The sequence below is a fragment of the Aptenodytes forsteri genome, unplaced genomic scaffold, assembly GCF_000699145.1.
Source record: "Aptenodytes forsteri isolate BGI_AS27 unplaced genomic scaffold, ASM69914v1 Scaffold146, whole genome shotgun sequence".
In the NCBI taxonomy this organism is placed as follows: domain Eukaryota; kingdom Metazoa; phylum Chordata; class Aves; order Sphenisciformes; family Spheniscidae; genus Aptenodytes; species Aptenodytes forsteri.
Genome location: NW_008795128.1, coordinates 4,416,455 through 4,433,976, shown reverse-complemented (window position 1 = coordinate 4,433,976; position 17,522 = coordinate 4,416,455). Strand labels below are relative to the sequence as shown.

At 55.6% G+C, this 17,522-nt stretch overlaps 1 protein-coding gene across 1 annotated transcript in view; it reads left to right on the top strand.

The window, feature by feature from the left end:
- DGKZ (diacylglycerol kinase zeta) overlaps positions 1-17,522 on the top strand; it is a 55,295-nt gene that overhangs the window by 28,730 nt on the left and 9,043 nt on the right. The window contains exons 2-23 of the mRNA XM_019471594.1: positions 1,028-1,136; positions 2,434-2,529; positions 3,307-3,384; positions 3,728-3,784; positions 6,400-6,468; positions 6,916-6,987; positions 7,305-7,421; positions 7,512-7,583; positions 7,875-7,970; positions 8,253-8,335; positions 8,887-8,947; positions 9,372-9,485; positions 9,890-10,030; positions 10,503-10,581; positions 10,884-10,939; positions 12,010-12,072; positions 12,316-12,389; positions 12,503-12,614; positions 12,893-13,092; positions 13,833-13,933; positions 14,070-14,149; positions 15,626-15,695. Of these exons, the coding sequence (XP_019327139.1) occupies positions 1,028-1,136; positions 2,434-2,529; positions 3,307-3,384; positions 3,728-3,784; positions 6,400-6,468; positions 6,916-6,987; positions 7,305-7,421; positions 7,512-7,583; positions 7,875-7,970; positions 8,253-8,335; positions 8,887-8,947; positions 9,372-9,485; positions 9,890-10,030; positions 10,503-10,581; positions 10,884-10,939; positions 12,010-12,072; positions 12,316-12,389; positions 12,503-12,614; positions 12,893-13,092; positions 13,833-13,933; positions 14,070-14,149; positions 15,626-15,695 (2,000 nt within the window). The remainder of the gene's footprint in view (positions 1-1,027; positions 1,137-2,433; positions 2,530-3,306; positions 3,385-3,727; positions 3,785-6,399; positions 6,469-6,915; positions 6,988-7,304; positions 7,422-7,511; positions 7,584-7,874; positions 7,971-8,252; positions 8,336-8,886; positions 8,948-9,371; positions 9,486-9,889; positions 10,031-10,502; positions 10,582-10,883; positions 10,940-12,009; positions 12,073-12,315; positions 12,390-12,502; positions 12,615-12,892; positions 13,093-13,832; positions 13,934-14,069; positions 14,150-15,625; positions 15,696-17,522) is intronic.

Below are 17,522 nucleotides of genomic sequence, written 5' to 3'. Positions count from 1 at the left end.
AGGCCGCCCCCGCCGCCTCAGCCAGCACCGTCGCTCCAGCGATGCCCCCCGGCCTGGGCTGCTCCCCTCTGGCCACCTGCAGCTGCTGGCCCAGCACTGTGTGGGGGCGGACGGAGCCGGGCACCCCTCTGCCGCCCTCCCCGAGTGCTTGGGACCGGAGTCCACCCACCATGCCACCCCGGACGGCTGGAGCCCCCGGCTGCTGTATGTATGGCGACAGCTTGCAAACGTGCGATGCCTCGGGGAGGGGAGGCTGGGTGCAGACCCAGGCTCGGTGGGGAAGGAGGGAAGGGGCTCGACACCATTGGCCCTGGCTGCCATCAGTGTCTTGCAGTGCTGCTTGTGTCCCACTGAGCATCTCCCACTTGGGCCAGCACTGCTCTGGTGCTCTCAGCGCGGCACCTGGGGCTTGCGGGCATCCCCTTCTGCCAGCCCGGGGCCAGAGGGAGGTGGCAGGCCTGGTTGTGGGCTGGAGATGCACACTTTCTCCAGCTGGCCGGCTCTGCTGCTGCTTTCCTCTACCCTAGCACATCTGGGAGAAGCTTGCCAGCCCCAAAAAAACAGCTGCTTTTTTTCTGGATGGTTGTGCTGGTCCCCAAAAACGCCCCAGGCTCTGAGGTGCCTTGGAATGCGAGAGCTGTGGGGAACCCCTGTGGGGCAAGGGCTCTGGGTTGTCCCTGCAAAGGCAGCCGCACCACCACAGCTCAGTGGAGCGTCCCAGGCTGTTTTGCAATGGACCTGTCATCCCCAAGGGCTTTGGCACAGCAGGCCCAGGCTGTGCCTTTTGCCAGGTGAAGGGTGTCTTTAGCTGAGCCATCAGCAACATGGCCAGCACCTCTTTGTCCCACAGGGCTGCCTCGCAAGAGCAGGTACTCCTCGGCCGGCGGTGCTGGGGATTCACCTCATTTCCAGACGCTTGGTCCTGAGGATGCTTTTCTGCTCCAGCCTCTCCACCCGCCCCAGAAACAGGCTGTGTTTTGCACTCCTCCTCCCCTGATCTAATAGCCAGCCCTCCCGTGTCTTCCAGGAAAGCTATCGCCAAGTCCAGCCTCCAGCACATGGTAACCCAGCCAAACCCTGCGCTAGCCCTGAGGAGTGACTCGGAGAGGCAGATACGCAGCACTGTGGACTGGAGCGTAAGTTGTAGTGCGTTTTGCTGGGTGTTGCATGGGATGGGCTCCTGGCCAAGAAGCAGCAGGCTCTTCCCAGGCTGAGGCTTCCCAGGTGACTTCAGCTTTGACACATTTATGGCCTCCACCGTTGCCACCAGCTGGTGCCAGCATCTGTGCTGCTGGCAGCACCGCTTGATGCTGTGAGAGGCTGTGCAGGCACAGGTGGTTCCTGGGAGGATGGCATAGCTACTCCACTGCCAGCTCTTCTGCTCCTGGCAGCCAAGGTCTTCTGGTGGCTGGGGCCAAGCAGCAGGAGCAAGCCCCTGCTCCTTCGCAGGCAAAGCCTGGCAGGTTTTAAGCCGCATCCTCAGGTCGTAGAACAGAAGCTGTTTCAGGAGAGTCCTCTGCGTTGAATTTGCCCCGATGCCTCCTCTCAGGGGGTGATGGAAGCAGCCCCCCTGTGCAGGACACTGCAACTGGGCTGTGGGTCTTGGAGCTGGTTTCCTGGGGCCCTCTCGTTTCCAACAGGTGGGCCATGACAGCAGCTTCATGAGGTTTCTTCTGTCCAGACGTTGGCCCTGATTGTTCTGTGCATCTTGTCTCCCAGCCTACACATAGCTCCAACCCCCTCTCCTGGTTTCGGCAGGGATAGAGTTAATTTCCTTCCTAGTAGCTGGTACAGTGCTGTGTTTTGGATTTAGGATGAGAACAAAGTTGATAAGGCACTGATGTTTTAGTTGTTGCTAGGTAATGCTTACACTAGCCAAGGACTTTTTAGTTTCCCATGCTCTACCGACTGAGAAGGCTGGAGGTGCACAAGAAGCTGGGAGGGGGCACAGCCAAACTGACCAAAGGGACATTCCATACCATGTGACATCATGCTCAGTACATAAACTGGGGGAAAGCTGGCCGGGGGGGCCGCTGCTCGGGGACTGGCTGGGCATCGGTCGGCGGGTGGTGAGCAATTGCACTGTGCATCACTTGCTTTGTGTATTATCATTATTATTATTATTATTATTATTATTATTATTATTATTATTATTATTATTATTATTATTATAATATTTCAATTATTAAACTGTTTTTATCTCAACCCACGAGATTTTCTCACTTGTGCTCTTCCAGTTCTCTCCCCCATCCCACCGGGGGGGGAGGGAGAGTGAGCAAGCGGCTGTGTGGTGCTCAGTTGCCGACTGAGGTTAAACCATGACACCCCCCAGCCTTGCTTGTCCCAGTATCTTGTCCCTTGCACAAAGCATTTTAGGGCTTGGATGCCCGTTGGGGGTGCTCTCAGAGAAACACGTTGTCTTGTGCCTTTCAGGAGACTGCGGTCTATGGGGAGCACATCTGGTTTGAGACCAATGTCTCTGGGGACTTCTGCTACGTTGGGGAACAGAACTGTATGGCGAAGCTGCTGGTAAGCCAAAAGGGGTCACGTGCCTCCCCAGCAGGGGCCGCAGACGCAGGCTGTGCTGCCACCCGGCGGGGACACCACGAAGGCCCTGCTGCTGCTGCTGGGGCAAGCGTAGGGGTCTGCCAAGGCGGGGAGTGTGCCCCTCCTGTCTCCAATTTCTGCCGGTGCTGGTGCTCAGTTTGCAATGGGAACCTGACGCAGGGTTGCCGCTCACTCAGAGGTGGTATGGTGATATTCCAGGGACAGGCTGTTGGGATTTCACACCCTTAGAGGGAGAATCCAAATCCAGCTTCTCTGGAAAGACCTTTCAGTAGAGGAGAAAAGTGAGTGCTGGAGACCCAGGCCTGCTGCCTCCTGACCCTGCAGGCAGCACTGATCTTAGAGGGTTGCTGCAGTTCTCCCTCCCGGCTTGCAGACTCAATCCTGCTTGTGGTGTGGACATGGAGCACTGATGCCATCCTGCGCTTGCCCACAGGGCTTACCATGGGAGCTTCCCAGACCAGCTTCTGTGGTGCTCTCGGGCAATGTCAGAAGAGGCCAAGGACTGATTAAAGCAGTGGGAGAGCACCTCCCTGCTCTGTCACAGACTCAAGAGCATCTGCTCTAGGCACACGCTTAGATCCCTTTACTTGCAAGGAGTTTAGGTGTATATAACTTTCCTATAGGACTTGTTCTGCATCCTGAAATATATGAAGGAGGTGTAAGGGGAAGTTGAGCTTGCCAGCCTTTGAACACTGTTATTCACATGCACATTTTTCCTCCTCTTTTCTCATCCTCCAGCAAAAACCTCTCTCCAGGCGTAAGTGTGCAGCCTGCAAGATCGTAGTGCATACACCCTGCATCGAACAGCTGGAGAAAGTGAGTAGAGCTTGTTAAGCCCTCTCTGTGGCTCACAAAGCTGTAACAGCCTTTTCCTGGGCAGCCCTTCCTCTTGGGTAGTGAAACACAAGAAGACTGGGGAACTACAATGTGTCATTGCAAAGAGGGGTCTTCTGAGGAGGCAATACCAAAAGGAGCATCTAGTGACATGATTGGGACCCCAGGCCCCATTTTGTTCAGTAACAGAGATATGTGAGGGGTTTCGCGGCAAGCATCGAACATCTCCAGAGGCTCTGGGCCTCCTGTAGTAAAATAAGCTCCAGTAGCTTTTCTTCAGGTATGATGGTTTTACTGATTCCTCTCATGTGTGTTCAATCTACAGATAAATTTCCGCTGCAAACCTTCCTTCAGGGAGTCAGGATCCCGGAACGTACGGGAGGTGAGAGATGTGTCTGGGACGCTGCCTATGTCTGACCCTTCCTCGCCTTCCCAGTTTGGTGGCAAAGGCATCAGATGCTGCCAGCCTGTTGCCCATCAGAGTGCAGGCATCATACTGCCTCCTGGCTCCAAGGGGATGGTGCAGTAAAAGGGATGTTTCTTTGCAAGGCAGCAGGGCAGGCTGGGTGTGAGGAGTGAGGAGCTCGCAGGCAGCAAATGCAGAGCATCTGCTGGTTTGCATGTTCTAAAGCTCCTGCATCTGCTTGGGGGGAACCTGCAAACAGTGTTTCCTGGAAGAGTTTTTTCCCCCCTTGTGCTCGTCCCCAAGCAAGTAGAGGGGGCTGTGGCAAACAGCAGTTCCCCAAGACTCCCACAGTTTGGAAGGGAGCAGTACGGGCTCACTTCTTGCTTTATTGCTCAGCCCTGACCTGGGTGCCACAGGTACTCCAGGTAGCAGTGGAAGATGCCCACAGTGGTGCTGTCAGACCCTTTTAGTCCATGTTTTAATGTCCTGGGCATAAGCAGTGGCCTGGGACCTGCCTGCTGAGCTGCACTGGTGGAAGCACTTGTCAGCCTTCATGCTTCACCCTCCAGCCCATGGAGCCTGCGTAGCCCATGCAGTGCTCTGGAGTGGGTGTGGATGGGCTCAGTTGTGGGCCATTTTGGTAACACAGCTGCTGCCCCCACACCGTGTTTGTGCTGGCACAGCAGATGCAGAAGGGGAAAGGTACTCAAACACAGGGCTCCCTGCTCAGAAATGCCAGTGTCACCTGGTAAGGTGAAGCTTTTGATATCACTTTAAACCTTCCTTTCTTCCTTTGCTTCTCCTGCCGTGCCTCCTTCCCATGTCACTCTCAGCGCAGCTCCCTTATTTGTCCTTCACTTACTTTTTGGGCTCTGCTGATAACTCTCTGCCTCCGCTTACTCTTCTGTCTCTGTTTTCCTCCTCTCCAACCTCTACAAATTTTCTTTTCCTCCCCTTTCCTGGTTTTCCTCCTTTTACTCACAAACCCTGCTTCTCCATCCTGTCTTTCTAATAGTCCGCAGTTCCTCCACAGGCTCTTCCCTCCTGTTGCCCTAGAAAGGTGCCCTTCTGGCCTTTGTGCTGCCAGGGATCCCCTTCAGGGTCAGCCCTTTCCCTACATGTGCCTGGTGGGACTCAGAGCTGAGCTCAGGGCATAGCCCCCCTTCTGCTGCCACTGGATTAATGTCCACTAAAGCCAACAGGACTCTTTGTCCTCTCCCATGTGCTGCGCTCAGAGCAGACAACACTGGAGCTGACCCAAATCTCCTGCCAGGTTCTGCCTCTATCATCATCGTGATCCCAAAAGTTGTCAAGAGCAGGGCGTTGGGCCCTACCTCACGGGCTGTGAACTTGCACTCCCTCTTCTCTCTTTGCTGCCCTCCCCACATTGCCATTCCCAATCCAGGGCTGGAAGAGGAAGGAGGGATATAGGAAATGTGGTACTTCATTGCAAAGCTTCTGTCCCCCCACAACGCTCAGAGATCCCACTGTCATGTTTCCGTGCCTCCACAATCACTCCTGCAAGTTCCAGCCCTCACCCACCGTGAGCCTACAGACAGAGAGAAGGTGCCTGCAAGCAGCCTGGCTCCCCTCCCTGTGGGCAGGGACTGAGACAGGCTGGCAGGACTTGCCCTGGGGTGAAGAGCAGGGTGAAGTGGGTGTGGGGAGCTTTGGGGCTGCTCCTCTCCTCAAGGAATGTGGAGCTAGGCAGTTCGCTGCTTAGCTGCAAGCACTTCCATCTTCTTGCTGTGGGCATAAACTGTGTCTCCCTGGGGATTTTCACGCCTTCCACCAGCGTATTTTTCACCTGGCACTGGGGGCATCTGGTCAGAGATATTAGGAGATGGAGAGGTGATTTATGACCAAAGTAGTGCTCCACATTACTGCTTGCCCACTCTCCATTGGGTTTGCTTTGTGTGATTCTCAGTCTTCAGTTTCCCTCGTTTCCTTCCTAGTTTTTCTGGTTTTAATTCCCTCTTCTCTGAGCACCTTAATTTGGCCCCTTGCCCCCTGATTTGTTGGCTTTGCCTTCTCCCAGAACGTTGGGGCTGGTGCATGTGAGTAGTGGGTTTGCTGCAAGAGCAGAGATCCTGGCTGGCCTGGGTCCATTCCTCCTGCCTGTTCCTGTGTTCCCTCACGTGCTGGGCCTTACTCCCTTTTTGTGTCTCCCTGGGGATTTTCACGCCTTCCACCAGCGTATTTTTCACCTGGCACTGGGGGCATCTGGTCAGAGATATTAGGAGATGGAGAGGTGATTTATGACCAAAGTAGTGCTCCACATTACTGCTTGCCCACTCTCCATTGGGTTTGCTTTGTGTGATTCTCAGTCTTCAGTTTCCCTCGTTTCCTTCCTAGTTTTTCTGGTTTTAATTCCCTCTTCTCTGAGCACCTTAATTTGGCCCCTTGCCCCCTGATTTGTTGGCTTTGCCTTCTCCCAGAACGTTGGGGCTGGTGCATGTGAGTAGTGGGTTTGCTGCAAGAGCAGAGATCCTGGCTGGCCTGGGTCCATTCCTCCTGCCTGTTCCTGTGTTCCCTCACGTGCTGGGCCTTTCACTCCCTTTTTTTTTTCTCTTTTTTTCTTTTCCCTTTAGCCCATAGTAGTCCGGCATCACTGGGTACACCGGAGGCGGCAGGAAGGGAAATGCCGGCAGTGTGGCAAGGTGAGAGGGCATCTCTTTTTTTTTTCTCAGCCTGAAGGAAAGCTAAGGTCAAACCAGGGACAAGAACAGGGCTGGGGACCAAGGACATCCCACCATTCCTGTTTGGTGGCAGCAGCCTACAGCAACAGCAAGACGCATGCCCTGTTTTGCACAGTGAAGCACTACATAAGTGCTTCCCACACAGAGTTGTTCTCCCCCTGGGCCAAATCAATCCTGGAGGGGACTGTCTTCCTGACATGCTTTCCTTGGGGAATAGGGACACCCCTGCAGAGCGCAGTGGCCTCCCTGGTGCTGTAGTGGTGGTTGGGGCTATCTGACAGGGATCCAGAGGGCTCCAGCTGCAGGCACACTCTCTTTGTTAATGTCTCTCTTGGTGGTGGGAAAGTCCTGTTGGATGGTAGAAAACTGCAAGGAAATTCCCTAAGCCTCTTATCCTTCCCTCTACAGGGTTTCCAGCAAAAGTTTGCCTTCCACAGTAAAGAGATTGTAGCCATCAGCTGTTCCTGGTGCAAGCAAGCGGTGAGCAAAGCCCCCATTGAACGTCTTACCAGCCTGCTCTGCATCTCATGACCTCTGCTTTCTGCTGGGATGCCCCCAGGCTGCTTCTCTGCAGCCTGCCCTTACAGCTCCTCTTAGTGGGAGAAGCTGTACTGTGATAGCTGGGAGCTCCTACGAGAAACTTTCTCCTCATTGCCTTCCCGTTACAAAATTCCTGCATGGTTTTCTCCAGCACTCCCTGCACTGGCATGGGTGAGCTGGGAGGAGGAGAAGATGGTTGTCCCCAGCAAACTGAGCAGCTGAGTTTTCTCTCTGTCTCTCCTCTTGTCCTTCGCCAGTATCACAGCAAAGTGTCATGTTTCATGCTGCAACACATCGAAGAGCCCTGCTCACTGGGGGCTCACGCTGCTGTCGTTGTTCCTCCCACCTGGATTCTGCGGGTCCGACGGCCCCAGGTAACTCACCTCAGCTCTTGTGGCTCTTTCACAACAACTGCTTGCCCAGCAGCTCCTCACAGAGTTTTTGGGTTTGTTTCTTTTCTCTAGAATCCACTGAAATCTAGTAAGAAGAAGAAGAGGACATCGTTCAAGCGGAAATCCAGCAAAAAGGGGGCCGAGGCAAGAGATTAGGGGACAGGGAATGACCTTGTCTTGGAAGGGTGGAGGGACTGGGCAGTGAGGAGCAGGACTGGGAAACAAGAGGGCTTTGCGGGGTCTGCGCTGAGGTTAAGGAGGGTGAGGTGGAGGGAGGGTGCCTGCTGGCAGGGAAAATCCCAGCTATGAGGCTTACAGGGTGGCTGGGATGTTCTCTTCCTCCCACTCCTGACCACGTGTGATGTTAGGGCTCAGCTAGAGGTGGGAGTTTGCGTTTCCCCGGGTTTGTTGAAGGACCTGTGGTGTCTCTTGCAGGAAGGGAGGTGGAAACCTTTTGTCATCAAGCCCATGCCAGCTCCTCTCATGAAGCCCTTGCTGGTATTTGTGAACCCCAAGAGTGGTGGGAATCAGGTATGGCCTTGTTCTACATCTCCATGAGAAGGCAGCTCTATGGGGGCATTGCCTTTTGGTTGCTGAGGACTCAGCATAGTTTTGGTGATGTCTCAGCTGCAGAAGAGGCAAGGCAACCTCCGCAATGCCAGTTTGCTGCCCAGCAATTCCCACCTAGGCCAGGCTTTGCCTGAGTCCCCCCAGAACGCCGTTGTCTTGGCCTGTCCTTGAGACCAGGTGCCTTCTTCCCTCTGTCCACTGGGAACTCCTTGTTCCCTGCTGAAGTCTTTCTTGCCCTCACAGGGAGCCAAGATCATCCAATCCTTCATGTGGTATCTCAACCCACGGCAAGTTTTCGACCTCAGCCAGGGTGGACCCAAGGAGGCGTGAGTACTGATGGGGCAGCACCCTTCTCTCCCCCATCCCTGCCCCAGAGATTCCTCCTCAGAGCTCTTCCCGCGGTTGGCAGAGGCCTGATGCTCCATACTTCCCTGTGCAAAGACACCTCCAACGAGTTCATGCTTTGAGAGGCCTCTCTAGGACACCTTGCAGCCAGTCCTGGCCTTGCAGTGCTTCCTGCTGGAGGGCTGGTCTAATCTTAAGGCTAGTGGCAAAGAGACCAGCTGTAGGGTGACATTCCCAAATCTAGTTCATTATGTTCCATTAATGTCGTGTGGGTCTTGCCTGCTTGCTGCGTTTCAGCTTATCTGCGTGTACATGGACTGTGGACACCCTGCTCTTCCTCTGCAAGAGCTGGTGAAGCCAAAGTTACTGTGGCTTTGCCCACTGCTGTGAACTGCTGTGGCGATGGGGAGGGAGACACGCATGTGGCTTTGTGAACGCCACGGGCTCTGTGAGGGCAGGGAGCCCTGCAGCTGCTGCGTAACACCTTCAAGTGCCTCTTCCCTCCCCTTCTTACCCTCTCTGTTCCCTGCAGGCTGGAGCTGTATCGCAAGGTCCACAACCTCCGGATCCTGGCGTGCGGGGGAGACGGCACAGTGAGTCCCCTGGCCCTTTGTGCCTGCGGTACCTTTCGCCCCAGGCCTTCCCAGTGCCAGCAGCAGCCCTCCTCGCTGTAATCCAGAATGGGGCAAAATGTGCACACTGTGTCCATGGTCCAGCTGGTGGCATCGGATACTGTGGGTCGCCTCATGCACTGCTCCAGGGAGTGCTAGTCTGTGGCATGTCTGGATTTGTCGCCCTTTTGGGGGCCAGTGTCCTGGCCAGTGAGGGGGGCCAGTGGGGTTACTGGTATCTCCCGCAGCACCCATTTGGAGCATTAAAGACTGTGAATAGCCTCGGTGGTGGCTAAGGGGACCCCGTCTCTGCCCCTCTGCCATTGCTAGTGCTCCGATTCACCTCCACCTGCCTGCCTGTCCCTGAAATAACCAACTGTTTCTTTGTGCTCTCTTGCTTGAGCAGGTGGGCTGGATACTCTCCATTCTGGACCAGTTACGCCTCAACCCACCTCCTCCTGTGGCCATTCTACCTTTGGGGACAGGGAATGACTTGGCCAGGACACTGAACTGGGGTGGGGTAAGTGATGGGCAGAAGAGCTCACTGCTGACAGAGGGGGGCTGGGTGCTTCGGCTCTGGTTCCAGACACACAGGTGGGGGTTTGCACTGGCTAGCTGTTTTGACTTTCCCTAACTATAGACCAACAAATAAGTGCAGTTTGGATGTTACCGTTCTTCTGACATTTGAATTATTCTGAATTAGGTTATAATATCTTAGGATATTAACAAAAGCAATCATTATTTCAAACTTTGGGAGATTTTTAGAAGGAAGATACGTTGTTTTTAAATTTAAAGTTCCACTTTGTTGAGCATTCAAGTAGAATTGATCTTTTCCACATCCTTTGCTCTGGGATGTCTTCCCAAAGAAGAAGACATCTCTGCAGGAAGCAGGTAGGAGACTCACTGAGTCCTGGTCTTCACCAGGGTTACACAGATGAGCCTCTGTCCAAGATCCTGTCGCACGTGGAAGATGGGAACATTGTGCAGCTCGATCGCTGGAACCTCCATGTGGAGCCAAACCCTGACGCGAACCCTGAGGAAAAGGATGAGGCGGCCGCTGACAAGGTGGGACACTGTGTTCTCCTTCTCCCACTGGCTCAGGCAGCCCCAGCACCTGGGGCTATGGTGTTGGGCTGGCATTTCCCTGCTCCAGTTCCACTCCTCCCCTCATGGCTCTGACCCATGGCACTCATGGCGAGGCATGTAGAGATCAGAACTAAATGTCCAGCAGAGGTTTTTAACCACAGCTTGCAACAGGTATAAGCCCAGTCCCCTCTGAGACTGTTTCTTTAGCGGAAACATGGGTGATTGCAGGTATCTTGGAGACCAGAGTGTGTCCCCTTGGGCCATGTCCCTTACCCCTAGGAGCCGGGGTCCGTCATCTCAGGCTGGTGACCTCTGTATTTTCCTGGGGGGAAGGCAATCCTCTGCTCCATGAGCCTCGTGAGCACGGTGCATGGCTCTGCTATAGCCTGACCTTGTCTTTGCCATAGCCACACGCTGGCAGCCTCATCTTTGTTCCTCCTTTCCATTTCAGCTCCCCTTGGATGTCTTTAATAACTATTTCAGCCTTGGCTTTGACGCGCGGGTGACGCTGGAGTTCCATGAATCCCGAGGTATGGGGGGGTGGGGGGACAGGGCTGGGGCAGGGTTTGTGGTGATGGGGTGCCCCAGAGGTGGGCCCGTAAAATGCTCCTCGGGAAAGTGAACAAGAGGATTGCCCCAGGGGCAGGGCTGGAGGTGAAACCTGAGGAGCAAGTGGAGGCTGCAGAGGGAGAAGAGGGGTGCCTGCATGGGAAGAGAGCTGGGGGCTGCCTCCTGGCCGAGGCTGGCTGGAGAGCTGTGTCTGGAGAGAGCTGGCAAGTGAAGTATTTCCATGTGCAGGCCAATGACCTGGACTTTTTTCTCCTTTCCCTAGAGGCCAACCCAGAGAAGTTCAACAGCCGGTTTCGGAATAAAATGTTCTATGCTGGGGTGAGTGTGTGGAGGATATCTGGGCATGCCTTCATAGCAGCCTTAGCGTCAGCTGGAGCGCAGGCACAGCCCTGGCTCCTGTCTGCACCCTCAACTCACTCATCCGAGTTACACGGGCCTTCACGTGCACCCAAGCTGAGCCCCCCTCCCGAAGCTGGAGAGGTGCTGGAGAAAGGCTGCAGACCTGGGAGTCACAGCTCCTCTTTGGCTACGAGTGCTGCTGGCAGTACAGCTTGCTCTCTGGCCTGCAGTACAGTTGCTGCCTTGATCTCCTGCCACTATTGTTCTTGTTCTCCGGCTCACGGACAGTCACCCAGGCAGGACCTCCCCGGAGCTGTGGGGAGGCAGGCTGTCTCCCCTGCAGAGGAACGGGAAGCCTTTCCATAGAGTCCCCACGCTACTTTGGTCTTTTATTTTATACCTTGGGCCAGTTACAGCTCCCTGGCTAATTATGCCACCCTCCTGTATCTCACTTGTAGAACTTTGTGTCTCAGTGTCATCTTTGTTCGTCCATCCCCCCATCCTCAATATACCTCCCTACCCATGTGGCTGGGTGACCAGTATTTGAGCAGTTCTGAAGGCCAAGTGCTGCTCTGTACCATCTCACATCTCTCCTGTTTGTGTCTCCCCTCCTCTCTGTACAGTTAAACCCAAAGGGGACCTTAGGATCTGTGTAACAGAGGCCATGCTGTCCTCCTGATAAATCTAGATGAGGTCACATCAGCTCTGTTTTATGGTATTTCATTGCAGCTTGAGACTGAATTTGTCTCCTGTGACTCAAGTCTCTCACAAGAGGAGACCCACCTTGCCAGCTCTTCCCTAAAGCTGGGACTGGGCTGGCAAGGGAATACTGGGGGGTGTTACTAAAGGTGCCCCAAGGTTTTTGGTAGACAAAATGGCCAGAGGAATGGATAAGGTTGGTTTGGGAGGGGAGAAGAGAGGGCTTCTGCCATTGGACAAGGAAGGGATTTGCTGCTCTCAGCAGCTGAGGTCTGAAGGTTGGTGGCAGGCTTCCTGGCTGCCCGTTTCGGTGAACACGTGGGCGCTAATGCTGTCTCTTGCCTTGGCAGACGGCTTTCTCCGACTTCCTCACAGGGAGCTCCAAAGACTTAGCGAAGCACGTCAAGTTGGTTGTGAGTGTGCAGGGGTGCTCTGGATCAGGGAGGGGGTTGAGCTGCCGAGGGGTGAGGAGCGGTCCCTTGGCACACTGGGTATCTCAGGATTGGGGAGAGGATGTGTTCCTGGGGACATTGGCTTCCTCTGGCTTGGAGGACAGTCATCACGGGGAGCAGAGGGGGAGGTCATTTCCTCCCAGGTGGGTAGGGTGGGCCAAGCCACCCCTTAGAGCAGCCTGAACGCCCCTGTGTTGTCTCCAGTGCGATGGCACAGACCTGACCTCCAAGATCCAGGACCTGAAGCCCCAGTGCCTGGTCTTCCTGAACATCCCCAGGTGAGCAGCCCCAGGACCTGCCCTCGTGTGCTGGGCTCCTCACCCCCATGCCACAGATCCCTGCCCAGGTTTGGTGCAGGCCTGTCCATGCATCACTTGCCATCCCTTCACAGGTACTGTGCAGGCACCATGCCCTGGGGCAACCCTGGGGAGCACCACGATTTCGAGCCGCAGCGCCACGATGACGGCTGCATTGAAGTTATTGGCTTCACCATGACATCCCTGGTGAGTCGGTGCTGTTGCCAGTTGTAACTAGCAATGAGGGGAGCGACTGGTCCCATTGACCAGGCGTTGGCCAGCCCCCCAGCTTCTGTCCTGAGGAGCTGTAGTGCTGGTCTGTGTGGCAGTGTCTGCTCTCTGAGATTTAGGCGAGGTGCTGTCATGCCCTAGTCTCTGTGGATCCTTTCCAGAACTTGGTTCACTTGCGGCATCTGGCTGACAATGGGTGCTCCCCCATCCACCACTCAGTCTATGCTCTGCTCTCACTCTGGATCCTTTCACAGGCTGCCTTGCAGGTTGGTGGTCACGGGGAGCGGCTGTGCCAGTGCCGGCAGGTGGTTCTCACCACGTCCAAGGCCATCCCCATGCAGGTAGATGGAGAGCCCTGCAAGCTGGCGGCTTCCTGTATCCACATCTCCCTGCGCAACCAAGCCAACATGGTGCAGAAGACCAAGCGGCGCAACTCCATGCCTCTGCTCAATGAGTAGGTTCCTCAGATCAATCTGCCACCTCCTCTCCAAAGCAGAAGGGATGGAGGGGGAAGGCATGGGACCGATTCATCAGTCCCAAAGGCGTTTCGATCCTCTCTCAAGAAGGGCCTGGGAAGGGATCAGGTCACAGAAGTATGGCCAGACCCCGATGCTGGAGAAGCTGATGGTGTCAAGCTCCCCACCCTAGTCTGTGCTCTTGCCTGTTTTGGAGGGGTGAGTGGGATAAGAAGAAAGTGGGCTGTCACTTTCTGATCCCTTCCCTTTTCCTTCCCCCCTGCATACAGCCACAGCCTGCGCTTCTCACCACGTCCAAGGCCATCCCCATGCAGGTAGATGGAGAGCCCTGCAAGCTGGCGGCTTCCTGTATCCACATCTCCCTGCGCAACCAAGCCAACATGGTGCAGAAGACCAAGCGGCGCAACTCCATGCCTCTGCTCAATGAGTAGGTTCCTCAGATCAATCTGCCACCTCCTCTCCAAAGCAGAAGGGATGGAGGGGGAAGGCATGGGACCGATTCATCAGTCCCAAAGGCGTTTCGATCCTCTCTCAAGAAGGGCCTGGGAAGGGATCAGGTCACAGAAGTATGGCCAGACCCCGATGCTGGAGAAGCTGATGGTGTCAAGCTCCCCACCCTAGTCTGTGCTCTTGCCTGTTTTGGAGGGGTGAGTGGGATAAGAAGAAAGTGGGCTGTCACTTTCTGATCCCTTCCCTTTTCCTTCCCCCCTGCAAACAGCCAGCAGCCAGTGCCCGAGCGGCTGCGGATCCGGGTGAGCCGAATCAGCATGCGTGATTACGAGGCACTGCACTATGACAAGGAAAAGCTCAAGGAAGCCTGTGAGTGACCAGCTGAGTGACCAGGGGGTGGGAGCCACAGTCCCCGAGTCCAGCAGTGCCCTCAGCTCAGCTGTGTGAGGTGTTGGGGGTGGGGCATGGGCTGCTCCCTGAGTTGCGTCTGTGCCCTGTCATGCAGCTGTGCCGCTGGGGATCATTGTGGTTCCAGGAGACAGCGACCTGGAGTTGTGCCGGACCCAAATCGAGAGGCTGCAGGAGGTGAGGCTTTGCGTGGGAAATGGTCACAGATGGATGCCGAGGATGGAGGGGCTCAGGGAAGGGATTTCTAAGCCTCCTCGACCTGCACACACCAACACACATGCTCCTGCTTCTGGTAGCAGGTCACGGTTTGCCTTCACCCCATGGTGGAGGCAGGATCACAAGCTGGATGGCTAGTTGCTCCCTGCTCTCTGGCAGCTTCTTTCTCAGCATTGCTTTTCTGACCTTGTTCTCCAGGCCCAGGGTGTCGGTGGCCCAGAAAAGTTATGGGGCAGTGGAAAAAGCCAGCATACATCCTATGGGGGCCTATCACCCCCTAGGCGTTTGGGGAGGCCTTTCCTCTGTCTCTTTGTTTGCTGTGCTGTGTTCCTTCAGCCCTCTGCAGGCTCCGTGTTTCCTGGCACAGCTCTGCCCCTCCCAGGGTGCCTGGATTAGGGTTGCACCCCCCTCCAACTCTTCATTTACAAGTACTAACTTTTGTGCTCCTGCCAATGTGCTAGTACATGTCCATGACCTAGATACGGGCTGTGTAACCCTTGCTCCTGGTGAGCAATGCTTTCTAAGCCCACAGCGTGCTTCCTGGTGCTGCACTGCTCAGTCTGATTTTCTCTCAGAAGATTGAAGGGACCTTGCTCAGTCCCCAGTTAGCTGGCTCTTGTGCCTGAGGGAATCCTATCCAGCTTGTGCATAGTGTCCTGCAGGGCTGAGTTGCAGAGCTGCTTGCCCAGGCTGGCACACTGGCATCTGCTCCTTTGCTCTGCCTGCTCTGCTTGCCTGTCCCCTGCCCACCTTGTGCCCAGGCACTGGTGAGGACATGCAGACAGGCACATGGCTAGCAGCTCCCGGGCTCAGAGGGTGACGCTTTCCTATGACGTCAACCTGGTAGACTGATACCTCTGCAACCTCCTGCACCTCTAAAGCTGTGCGTTGAGGCTGGTGTTCCTCAGTCATCTCGTGGTTTACCTCTTCTCTCTCCTTGGGCAACCACTGTGCTCTAGCCTCAAAGCAGGGCAGGGACCAGGGACCTTGGCCAGGCAGTGTGTAAAGCCAGATATAGCAGCACATTAAGCAAGACCAATGGGACGAGAGAGGGGCTGAGGGGCCGCCCAAAGGCTGTAACTGCACACCTTGCCTTTCTGCAGGATTTCCTTCCACAGCCCTCTGCTTTAGAGCGCCTGCTCTTTCAGGTGCGTATGGCCTCGCTCCGTCCCCCAGGCCCATCTGTCATGTGCACTGTGCCAGTCTCATGGGCTCATCTTGTGGCACCTCTCTCTCCAGTGAGCTGGTGTGTGTTGGCTCCAGTCTGTCCTGTGCAGCTTCCCATCGCTGTGTGCTGTGCCTGTGTTCAAGTTCGCCTTTCCATCCAAGCACCTGTGGTCCTCCATGTCTGCAGGGACCTCCCAAAGCAGGAGGGATGCTCTGGGGAGAGATGGGGAGGCCAAGAGACGTGACTTTATCCTCTCTTTTTTTATGCAGGAGGGAGATGGAGCCAAACCGAAGACACTGTCATCGCAGAAGCTGTCGCCCAAGTGGTGCTTCCTGGACTGTGAGTATCATCTTCCCCTGGGAGTGCTGATTGTGTCTGAATTTGGGGGAGTGAGGGGACGGACCCTTAGTGACAAGCCACTGAGAGCCATGTGGGACTTGGGACTAATGGACGTTGGGGTCTTTGCAGCCTAGTGCAGCAGTTTTTTGCCCCAGGCTGTGTCTCTGGCTGCTGGCCGTGAGTGGAGCGAGGGGTGTCTGCTGGTCTCCTGCCCCCAGAGCTGAAGCCAGCTTGGCGGCGTGTGTCCTGTCACTGCGGGACTCCTGGGCTTGCTGTCCTGTGTCATGCAGGCAGGGGGCCCCCCTGCTCCAGCATGCTGGGAGTGAGGCTCACCGTGAGCGTCCCAGTGGTATGGGAGCAGGCTCCCCACCAGGCTCCAGCTGCTTCTTCTCCCCTGCCTGAAAGTAGCTTTGTTTTCCCCCTTTGCCTTCACTGACCAAGAGGCTCCAGAGCTCTCCCTCTGTACCTGGAAGTTGGCCGAGAGAAATGACTGCTGGTGGCACTTCATCTCCCTGACTTCCCAGTAGCAGGGCATAGAGCACAGTAGAGCACAGCTGTGGGTTGCAAAGTGGGCCTGGGAAGCCTCGTGCTAGGCAGAGAGGATACAGCTTCTCCCTTTGGGGTTCCAGCCCTGCATATGGGACTGCTGGCGCTGCTGCTCCCAGGTGTCACTACCAGGACTGCTGTACCAGGACCGCTTTCCTTCTTCCTGCCAGTCTCCCAGCAGCAGGTTCTGGGCTCAGGAAAATGTGTCAGGAAAGAGGCCAGAGCCTCATTCAAGACAGCATAGGCTTATTCAAGCAGCTGAATTGCAGGCCTTCAGCAGCAGCTCGCTGACTGTAAATCTCCAGCCAGGACAGGATAAACGGGGCTCTTTCACTCCTCTCATCTGCTCTGGCCCATCCCCACTCTGCGGAGAGAATTCCCCGGGTCCCCAAGGGTCCCACCACAGCAACCTCACCTGGGCAGGCACCAGCAGCCTGGCGGGACACAGGGGAAGTGCCACCCTGTGTGGGGACCCAATTGTCCTGGCACTGTGCTCTTGCTTGTCTGGCTGGTGATGCCGTAAGTCCCCAGCCCCTCCCTCCTCCCTCAGGAGTGGTGGCTTCGTGGGTCTGGCTCCAGCACAGCCACTTGCTCCGTTGGTGTTGAAGGAGCTCCTCTCCTGCTGTGGGGATCTCTCCTCTAAGGAAAAGAGATGAGCAGAGGGATGCACTCAGACAAGCTGCTGCTAGCAACAAGCTGGAGGCTGGTTTGAAGCTCTCTCCTGCTGTCCTAGGAGACAGGGGCTTGGATCTACAGCTGGTGGTGGTGTGCTCCATTGTACCTGGCAGTCACAAGCTCTGACATGGTCTTGTGGTGGTCCATGGGACCTTACTCAGTCAAGTCAGCGGGAGGCTGAGCTCCCTCTTCTCCCAGCCCCGCTTAGTACCCCCGTTTCTCGGCACTCTGCAACGAGGTGCACCATGTTAAATTGGAGTAGTTCCTCACCTGGTGCAAGTGAATGCTGAGACATGTGCTGCACAACCCTGAGCTTTGTCTGCTCAAGCTAATGCTGGAGCACCCAAAAGCCCCCAGAAAGGCCACAGCGTCAGCTAGGCGTGTTCTTGCCTTCCCTGTGGCTCCCTGCCAGGAGTCATCGAGGAGGAGATAGCAAGCAAAGGCATGTTGCACAGCGGCATGGTGGTCTGTAGGCCTAAGGAGCTGCCTCTTGGATAAAGAGAACAGCAGGGTCCCAAAGGGAAGGGGACTGCTCCTGGTCAGGGGGTGCTGTTTGCTTTGCTGTACCCTCCATGCAGGCCATGAAGTGGCTGGATAGTTCACCGC